The 11,488-nt window shown below is 43.8% G+C and overlaps 1 protein-coding gene across 1 annotated transcript; it reads right to left on the bottom strand.

The window, feature by feature from the left end:
* Positions 1-591: 591 nt before the first annotated feature.
* Positions 592-3,745, bottom strand: LOC130282014 (protein spinster homolog 1-like). The gene is made up of 2 exons (XM_056529841.1): positions 3,536-3,745; positions 592-2,234 (listed from the first exon to the last, which is right to left on the bottom strand). The coding sequence occupies exon 2, from the start codon at positions 1,831-1,833 to the stop codon at positions 685-687; it is 1,149 nt and encodes a 382-aa protein (XP_056385816.1). The 5' UTR covers positions 1,834-2,234; positions 3,536-3,745; the 3' UTR covers positions 592-684.
* Positions 3,746-11,488: the final 7,743 nt, after the last annotated feature.

Genomic DNA, 11,488 nt, shown 5'->3' with positions numbered 1-11,488 from the left:
ACAGCCCTAATACACACACATATACATACACAAATACATACACACCCATATACACACAAACACATACACACACATATACATATATAAATACATACACACACATATACAAACACACACACATACACACACATATACACACAAATTCATACACACACATATACACACATATACACACAAACATATACAAACAAACACATACACACACATATATACACACAAACACATACACACAAACACATATACACACAAACACATACACACAAACATAAACAAACAAACACATACACACATATATACACACATACACACAAACACATACACACACATATACACACAAACACATACACACAAACATATACAAACAAACACATACACACACATATATACACACACATACACACAAACACATATACACACACATATACACACAAACACATACATGCACTCATATATCCCTCTTCTTATTAATAGTCTTTTTTATGTCTTGGGAGGAGATTTACATTTTTCTATTTGGGGTTTGGGTCGGTAGAGAATATTTTTTAATGGGTAAAGTGGAACATAGAACAATTGCAGCAATTTTTTTCTTTTTTTTTTTTTAATTAAGTAAACAGATAAAGGTAAACAATGACTTTTCCTCATTCATTTTTAGGAGAGTCCTTGCTATATCTATTGGCATTGTGGAGGTTACGGATCTCTGTATTCTGAAGCGCGGTCCTCATCGGCAGGAAGCAGCGAGGAGGAGGATGACGGAGGTTCTGATTCCATCTCTGCTTCTTTTTCGTCCCTCTCTATAAATAGGGCCGTGGCCATGAAGAAGGCCCCTCCGATGACTGCCATTATGGTGCAGGTCATGAGGGCATACTCCAGGCTGCGGTATTTCAGAAGAGGGGATTTGGCATATCCTTGTTCATAGGTGTCAGATATCAGGCCGATGAGGTACGGGCTGCCGGCGTCACCTAGGAGGTGATAGATTGTCATCTGCACAGCCAGAGCTGAAGATCTCCTCCACGGAGTTACTACTTTTAGTATAATGTCAGATATGAGGGTGAAATTTACTGCCAGAAGCAGCTCTCCGATGAAGATGAAGATGTAGGTGGCAACGAGGCTGATGTTGCCAAAAGTCAATGCCAAAAGAAGAAAAGGGGCGGAGATCATCATCGCGCAGCCACACACAAGCGGATTGGCCCGTGGGTTGGATTTGCGATATCTTTTACTTATCTCCGACCCTGCTACAACTCCCAGAATGCCGGAGGCGACTGTAACCACACCAAATATTAGGATGTCGTGATAGTCACACGGTTCAGTGCGGCAGGGGTCCTTCTCTTGTAGGAGTATTCGTGCGTAGGTCAGGTATGACGGACCCCATACACCTATGGCTCCCACTATGAAGGATACAGCTGACGATCCCAGGGTGGTTAACATGAAACTTCGATTTTTAAATAGTTGTTTCAGATCTGTCGTCCATTTAGCAAACTTGGGGGATTTGTTTTTCTTCTTCCCGTTTGTAGTCACTCTTGGAAGCTCCTTTGTGACCAAAATCATGAAAGCCACAGCTATGAGGCCCAGGCCAGGGGTGACCCGAAACGCCCAGTGCCAATCACCCCTTGCTGCATCAGTCACTTTGGGCCCGATGATGTATCCTAGTCCGCAGCCTACAGGTATGACGGAGTAAAACACGTTCAGCATGCGGGTCCGCTGGTCACTTGTAAAAAGGTCTGCAATGATGGAGGGGGCGATGGTGCAGAAAGTCGCCTCTCCGGCTCCAACCAGCCCACTCGTCAGCAGGAACAGCAGGAAATACCCGTCAGGGATGAATGACAGGGTAAGTGTCATGCTCAGCCAAACGATGACTCCTGCGCAAACAGTATATTTCTTATTACAGTGGTCGCCCAAATATCCGGCAATTGGTGCGACCAGCACCGTAGCTTCCAATGAACAATGTATTCAATAAGCCGGACAGACTAGCATTGGTGTCATATGCTTTCTGTATATAAGGCAGCACCCCCGCCACGCTGGAGCGATTTGCATAGATGAGCAAATTAACAAAGGCGAGGATCACTACGGTGATGATGGAACGTGCGGTGGACATCACGCTTAGAGATGGCAGGTTCTGTCTCTCAGGGATATCGCCCTTTTCTACATCCATATCACTATGGTCCTCCATTGCTTCTTCCTCCTCCTTCAGCAATGGGTCTTGTGGAGAGGCCATGGTCACAGGTCAGAGCCTGAAAACACTAGAGAGAGAGAGAGATAAGTGAAGACATTAGACAACATGTCATCATTCCTGTCATTATACAATAGATCCTTCATACAGAGCAGAAATGTCCAGCACAGAACCACAAGATAACACTAAGACCATCGCAGCCTCAGAAGAAGACGCTTCTCTATAAGTGTTTTATATGGAGACGTCTTCCCTGAGGTCCCCAATGTCTGATAACCCTGAACCTGTCCGGTCCTAGTAATATCTGATAACCCTGAACCTGTCCAGTCCTAGTAATATCTGATAACCCTGACCCTGTCCGGTCCTAGTAATATCTGATAACCCTGAACCTGTCCAGTCCTAGTAATATCTGATAACCCTAAACCTGTACGGTCCTAGTAATATCTGATAACCCTGAACCTGTCGGGTCCTAGTAATATCTGATAACCCTGAACCTGTCCGGTCCTAGAAATATCTGATAACCCTGAACCTGTCCGGTCCTGGTAATATCTGATAACCCTGAACCTGTCCGGTCCTATTAATATCTGATAACCCTGAACCTGTCCAGTCCTAGTAATTTCTGATTACCCTGAATCTGTCCGGTCCTGGTAATATCTGATAACCCTGAACCTGTCCGGTCCTGGTAATATCTGATAACCCTGAACCTGTCCGGTCCTGGTAATATCTGATAACCCTGAACCTGTCCGGTCCTATTAATATCTGATAACCCTGAACCTGTCCGGTCCTAGTAATATCTGATAACCCTGAATCTGTCCTAGTAATGGCAGATTATAAGGGCTTGGCTGTATGGTCACTGGCCAATAGTAAGTTCATACTGTAGATACAATTGGGCTATCCTGCTATATACATTTACTATTAATGAACCTGCCCCACCTCATTGGGATCTATCCGTACCCTATATGACTTTTTGCCAATAGTTGATATGAAAACATTTTCCCTTTCGGAGTACCCGGAGTATTTCTATTGTTAGTACACAGAATACTATTATATACTATTATACTTCTGCCCTAATCTTTCTGTCATTCTTTTACTTCACCACCAAATCTTTCTCATAGAATTATATCTTGTAGAACTTCATGAATTAGGACCCATTTTCTTGGGGGCTTTTTGGGCGTAATTGCATTTTAGCACTTTTGTAAGAAAAAGCTCTGGTCATGATACTATCTGTGTGTTTTATTTTTAATGCCTGAGCCAAGTATTGTCACAATGCTATGAGAAATATAAGTTTTGTAATTTATTTTGGGGGGAAAAAAAAAGCCTGACAAACAAACAAAATCCCCTGTATATGTATGAATAGAAGAGGCTGAGACTTACCTTGTGGTTCTCTCTTCAGACAAGGAACGGTCAAAATCTTGAATTCTCTATCGCAAATAGAAACTCTCTAAGAAACACTTTGCACCACAGGTTGTGAATGCAAAACACACTGAAGAGACTGCGGCCGGCGCGCACCTCTTTGTTCAGCTTACGGTGACATCATCACAAGCATGTGTGACATCACAGGGTTCTAAACCATCTCCAGGTATCTTTATATACTTATTTCTATTTAATTACATATATATTTATTGCATTTTCCACCATTATAGTAAGTTTCACAGTTTTCCTCTAGGTCTGGCATCTTTTTGCTTGGGCTTTGTCCCACCTTTGACATTTTTTATATTTATTTCAGTTTGACCCATGTGTTCTATATACTTACCGTATATACTCGAGTATAAGCCGAGTTTTTCAGCACGATTTTTCGTGCTGAAAATGCCCCCCTCGGCTTATACTTGAGAGAACTCTCCGCCTGTCAATCCCTTCTTCAGTGGTCTTCAACCTACGGACCTCCAGATGTTGCAAAACTACAACTCCCAGCATGCCCGGACAGCCTTCGGCTGTCCGGGCATGCTGGGAGTTGTAGTTTTGAAACATGCGGAGGTCCGCAGGTTGAAGACCACTGAAAAAAAAAATATATATATATATATATATATACACACATATATATATATATATATATATATATATATATATAAAAATAAGAAGAAGAAGAATAAATAAAAATAAAATATATAAAACATTTTTTTTTAGATAGACACGTCAATAGGTCAATATTAGATCATGTGTCAAGTTCATTCCATTCGGCTTAACCTCAGTTCAGCAGAACAGACTGCCCTACAAGATATTAACCCCTTAAGGACTCAGGATTTTTCCGTTTTTGCACTTTCGTTTTTTCCTCCTTACCTTTTAAAAATCATAACCCTTTCAATTTTCCACCTAAAAATCCATATTATGGCTTATTTTTTGCGTCGCCAATTCTACTTTGCAGGGACATTAGTCATTTTACCCAAAAATGCACGGCGAAACGGAAAAAAAAATCATTGTGCGACAAAATCGGAAAAAAAACGCCATTTTGTAACTTTTGGGGGCTTCCGTTTCTACGCAGTGCATATTTCGGTAAAAATTATGCCTTATCTTTATTCTGTAGGTCCATACGGTTAAAATGATACCCTACTTATATAGGTTTGATTTTGTCGCACTTCTGGAAAAAATCATAACTACATGCAGGAAAATTTATACGTTTAAAAATGTCATATTCTGACCCCTATAACTTTTTTATTTTTCCATGTACGGGGCGGTATGAGGACTCATTTTTTTGCACCGTGATCTGAAGTTTTTCTCGGTATGATTTTTGTTTTGATCGGACTTTTTGATCACTTTTTATTCATTTTTTAATGTTATAAAAAGTGACCAAAATACGCTTTTTTGGAATTTGGAATTTTTTTGCGCGTACGCCATTGACCGTACGGCTTAATTAATGATATATTTTTATAGTTCGGACATTTACGCATGCGGCGATACCACATATGTTTATTTATTTATTTTTTTACACTGTTTTATTTTTTTTATGGAAAAAGGGGGGTGATTCAAACTTTTATTAGGGAAGGGGTTAAATGACCTTTATTAACACTTTTCTTTTACTTTTTTTTTGCAGTGTTATAGGTCCCATAGGGACCTATAACACTGCACACACTGATCTCTCATCCTGATCACAGGCGTGTATTAACACGCCTGTGATCAGCATTATCGGCGCTTGACTGCTCCTGCCTGGATCTCAGGCACGGAGCAGTCATTCGTCGATCGGACACCGAGGAGGCAGGTAAGAGCCCTCCCGGTGTCCGATCAGCTGTTCGGGACGCCGCGATTTCACCGCGGCGGTCCCGAACAGCCCGACTGAGCAGCCGGGATACTTTCAGTTTCACTTTAGAAGCGGCGGTCAGCTTTGACCGTCGCTTCTAAAGGGTTAATACCGCACATCGCCGCGATCGGCGATGTGTGGTATTAGCCGCGGGTCCCGGCCGCTGATTAGCGCCGGGACCGACGCGATATGATGCGGGATCGCGGCGCGTCGTTAAGAGGTTAAAGGGGTATTCCAGGAGAAAACTTTTTTTTTTATATATCAACTGGCTCCAGAAAGTTAAACAGATTTGTAAATTACTTCTATTAAAAAATCTTATTCCTTTCAGTACTTATGAGCTTCTGAAGTTAAGGTTGTTCTTTTCTGTCTAAGTGCTCTCCGATGACACGTGTCTCGGGAAACGCCCAGTTTAGAAGAGGTTTGCTATGGGGATTTGCTTCTAAACTGGGTGTTTCCCGAGACAGGTGTCATCAGAGAGGACTTAGACAGAAAAGAACAACTCAACTTCAGCAACTCATAAGTACTGAAAGGATTAAGATTTTTTAATAGAAGTAATTTGCAAATCTGTTTAACTTTCTGGAGCCAGTTGATATATATACCGTATATACTCGAGTATAAGCCGACCCGAGTATAAGCCGAGACCCCTAATTTCAACCCAAAATCCCAGGAAAAGTTATTGACTCGAGTATAAGCCTAGGGTGGGAAATACCTCATCCCCCCCTGTCATCATCCAGACCCGTCATTAACATCCTCATCATCCCCTTGTCATCATCCCACACATCCCCCCTTCATCATCCCCTTGTCATCATCCCACACATCCCCTTATCATCCCACACATCCCCCCTTCATCATCCCCTTGTCATCATCCCACACATCCCCTTATCATCCCACACATCCCCCCTTCATCATCCCCTTGTCATCATCCCACACATCCCCCCTTCATCATCCCCTTGTCATCATCCCACACATCCCCTTATCCCACACATCCCCCCTTCATCATCCCCTTGTCATCATCCCACACATCCCCCCTTCATCATCCCCTTGTCATCATCCCACACATCCCCTTATCATCCCACACATCCCCCCTTCATCATCCCCTTGTCATCATCCCACACATCCCCTTATCATCCCACACATCCCCCTTCATCATCCCCTTGTCATCATCCCACACATCCCCCCTTCATCATCCCCTTGTAATCATCCCACACCCCCCACCCTTCATCATCCCCACCCCCCTTCATCATCCTCTTCTCATCATTCGCCCTCAGTGGTCTTCAACCTGCGGTCCTCCAAAGGTTTCAAAACTACAACTCCCAGCAAGCCCGGGCAGCCATCGGCTGTCCGGGCTTGCTGGGAGTTGTAGTTTTGAAACCTCCGGAGGTCCGCAGGTTGAAGACCACTGCGGCCTTCAACATGCGGACCTCCAGAGGTTTCAAAACTACAACTCCCAGCAAGCCCGGGCAGCCATCGGCTGTCCGGGCTTGCTGGGAGTTGTAGTTTTGAAACCTCCGGAGGTCCGCAGGTTGAAGACCACTGCGGCCTTCAACATCATCCAGCCCCCTCTCACCCCCGGTGAGGAGGTGGTCCGGGCTGCTATCTTCACCGGGGGCGCCTCTTCTCCGCGCTTCCGGCCCGGAATAGAGCCGTTGCCTAGACAACGACGCATCTGCGTCGTTGTCAAGGCAACGTGACTATTCTGAGGCCGGGCCCGAAGCGTTTAGAAGAGGCCTCCCCGGTGAAGATAGCAGCCCGGACCACCTCCTCACCGGACCACCTCCTTACCGGACAGCCCTGCAGGACCGGACCAGCGCCGAGCGGAGGTGAGTACTCAGAACTAAAGGGGGTGAGAGGGGGCTGGATGATGTTGAAGGCCGCAGTGGTCTTCAACCTGCGGACCTCCGGAGGTTTCAAAACTACAACTCCCAGCAAGCCCGGACAGCCGATGGCTGCCCTGGCTTGCTGGGAGTTGTAGTTTTGAAACCTCTGGAAGTCCGCAGGTTGAAGACCACTGCGGGTGGGGGAGTTCACTCGAGTATAAGCCGAGGGGGGTGTTTTCAGCACGAAAAATCGTGCTGAAAAACTCGGCTTATACTCGAGTATATACGGTATATATATATATATATATATATATATATATATATATATATATATATATATATATATATATATATATATATAACAAAAAAAGTTTTTTCCTTCAGATCAGGGGAGCTTCTATGGGGGCTAAATATTCGCTGTCTCCATCACTGTCACTGCATCCCCGGGGTGTCCCCGCCGCTCCGGACCCGTCACCACTCGTCACTGCTCTGGATGTCGCCCTCCATCACTGTCACCGCGTCCCCGGGGTTTCCCCACCACTCCGGAACGTCTCTGCTGCCCGGTATCCTCATTCTACATCGCTGCCATGACGTCGCTACGCACGCCACTCCTATTGAATGACGGGACGGTGTGCGGATCGACGTGATGACGACGAAGGAGTGCGCCAGCCATGCAGGGGATCCCGGCACGGAGCAGTCAATCGCCGATCGGACACCGAGGAGGCAGGTAAGGTCCCTCCCGGTGTCCTGTAAGCTGTTCGGGATGCCGCGATTTCACCGTGGCGGTCCCAAACAGCCCGACTGAGCATCCGGGTTAGTTTCACTTTTGCTTCAGACGCGGCGGTCAGCTTTGATCGCCGCGTCTGAAGGGTTAATACAGGTCATCACCCCGATCAGTGATGTCCTGTATTAGCCGGGGGGCCCCGGCCGTTGATGGCCGCAGGGACCGCCGCGATATGACAGAATTTTAATGTGTATTTGCCCTATAAGATGCACCAACTTTTCCCCCCCAGTTTTGGGGAAGAAAAAGTGCGTCTTGTACGGCATAAAATACGGTAGTTAGTAACATCCCTTATGGGGAGTGGGTTCGTCTAAGGAGAAATTGTTCTAGTGATATTATTTTAGAGAGAGAATATAGGGTACTCCATGACAGGCTGAGTGCTAGGGGCTACAGTGAACAGATTTTGAAGACCGCTTATAATAGAGCAAAAAAACTCAAACGAGATTTACTCATTACTAATAGCAACCGCAAGTCTTCATCCTCAAGTCCAAATGACCAGTTTTCATTACGAGTTACTGTAAACAGTTTTACGCCATCAAGGCCGAAAGGAGGAAAAGTTCAGTTTGGTGACAGGTACTCTTTTAAGATTGTATCCTGACTGCCGAATGGTTCTGGATTGTGAAATTACCTTGTAGCATTGCTTAGGATTGCCAAGTACATTTTCTACTGCGCAAGATTTCAGTCCTATGCTCCTTATTCTGCTGGGGATGAGTGAGGTTTCCTTGGCTCCTTTTTACCTAAAAACATATAGAATGTGACCATAGATGCCGGTCTGTACAATGTTGTGCTGATTCCCACATTTCCAGTCATATACACCAGTGTTCCCATCCCAGTTATAACCTCATAACTGGGCTCAGTGCGGCCATGTGATGCTGTCTGTGCACTCCATGCCAGGTGCCCATTGGAATTACAGTGTGTAGTAAATCCTCCTTTTCTGCACTGTTACAGTGATCTACATTGTCTGTAATTACATGGAAATGAAGCTGGAAAATGGAGATGTTACTTAATTACTCTGTTATAAATAGCTGTGATCACCCAATGTACCGCCTGTGAGTCACTTCATAGACGTGCACGAAGTCAGACAACTGTTCACATAGTGGCCTCTAGTGGCCATTGCATATATAGCAGTGCTAACATTTCCTTGCCTAGATTGACGGTCAATTTACAATACAATAAGATGCTCATAATATTGTGTTTTAGAGTATAAACTACACATTGTAGGTATATCACCCCAAAATATAAACTTACTTTATTAGGGACCACCTCTTGCCTTCATTTTTTATGGCATACTTTCTATAAGGTGCTAAAAATGTTCCTCAAATATTTAGCTCCATATAGACATGACGACATCACACAGTTCCTCCATATAGACATGATGACATCACACAGTTCCTCCATATAGACATGATGACATCACACAGTTCCTCTATATGGACATGATGACATCACACAGTTCCTCCATATAGACATGACGACATCACACAGTTCCTCCATATGGACATGATGACATCACACAGTTCCTCCATATGGACATGATGACATCACACAGTTCCTCCATATGGACATGATGACATCACACAGTTCCTCCATATGGACATGATGACATCACACAGTTCCTCCATATGGACATGATGACATCACACAGTTCCTCCATATGGACATGATGACATCACACAGTTCCTCCATATGGACATGATGACATCACACAGTTCCTCCATATGGACATGATGACTAGTGTTGCTCGCGAATATTCGCAATTCGAATTTTATTCACGAATATCGCATATTCGCGAATATTCGCGAATATAGCGCTATATATTCGTAATTACGAATATTGTTTTTTGTTTTTTTTTCACAGTACACATCACAGTGATCATCCCTCTCTGCTTCCAGCTTATGTGGTGTAAGAAGGCTCTAATACTACTGTGTGAGACTGGTGTGCAAATTTTCGCATATGCGAAAATTTGCATATGATAATTTTAGCTTATGTTAATTTTTGTATATGCAAATTTTCGTATATGTTCATTTTCGCACACGCGAATATTCGCATATGCGAAAATAAAACGAGAACATTACGAATATGCGAATATTCGCGAATATGACGAATATTCGTCCATATATTCGCGAATATTCGCGAATTCAAATATGGCCTATGCCGCTCAACACTAATGATGACATCACACAGTTCCTCCATATGGACATGATGACATCACACAGTTCCTCCATATGGATATGACAACATCACATAGTTCCTCCATATGGACATGACGACATCACACAGTTCCTCCATATGGACATGATGACATCACACAGTTCCTCCATATGGATATGACAACATCACATAGTTCCTCCATATAGACATGATGACATCACACAGTTCCTCCATAAGGACATGATGACATCACACAGTTCCTCCATATGAACATGATGACATCACACAGTTCCTCCATATGGATATGACAACATCACATAGTTCCTCCATATAGACATGACGACATCACACAGTTCCTCCATATGGACATGATGACATCACACAGTTCCTCTATATGGACATGATGACATCACACTGTTCCTCCATATAGACATGATGACATCACACAGTTCCTCCATATGGACATGATGACATCACACATTCCTCCATATGGACATGATGATATCACACAGTTCCTCCATATGGACATGATGACATCACACAGTTCCTCCATATGGACATGATGACATCACACAGTTCCTCCATATAGACATGACGACATCACACAGTTCCTCCATATAGACATGATGACATCACACAGTTCCTCCATATAGACATGATGACATCACACAGTTCCTCTATATGGACATGATGACATCACACAGTTCCTCCATATAGACATGACGACATCACACAGTTCCTCCATATGGACATGATGACATCACACAGTTCCTCCATATGGACATGATGACATCACACAGTTCCTCCATATGGACATGACGACATCACACAGTTCCTCCATATAGACATGATGACATCACACAGTTCCTCCATTCAGACATGATGACATCACACAGTTCCTCCATATGGACATGATGACATCACACAGTTCCTCCATTCAGACATGATGACATCACACAGTTCCTCCATTTAGACATGATGACATCACACAGTTCCTCTATATAGACATGATGACCTCATTTCTCATTTCAGATCTGTGTATGCAGAGGACTACTTTGGATTTGGTGGACTACGATGACTACGATTATTTTGGGTTTAAAATTAATAAAATTTAATTTTTTGGAATAAAAGTTTTTTAAATGTGTTTTTTTTATTTTTTATTAACTTCACAGGCTTAGTAGTGGAAGTTGTCTAATAGACAGAGTCTATTACTAAGTCGGGGCTTATCGTTAGCACCAAAAACAGCTACCACTAATCCCCAAATATTACCCTGGTACCCACCGCCATGGGGTACTGGGAAGAGCCGGTACCAAAAGGGCAGGAGCATCAAAAATGGTGCTCCTGGG

Source organism: Hyla sarda, chromosome 7, assembly GCF_029499605.1.
Source record: "Hyla sarda isolate aHylSar1 chromosome 7, aHylSar1.hap1, whole genome shotgun sequence".
NCBI lineage: Eukaryota > Metazoa > Chordata > Amphibia > Anura > Hylidae > Hyla > Hyla sarda.
Note: the sequence above shows the minus strand (reverse complement) of the source record. Positions and strands in the feature narration are given on the sequence as shown.

What these genes read in the sequence shown, in the direction of transcription:
- LOC130282014 (XM_056529841.1), bottom strand. Translation starts at nt 1,833, where the DNA reads ATGACACTTACCCTGTCATTCATCCCTGACGGGTATTTCCTGCTGTTC.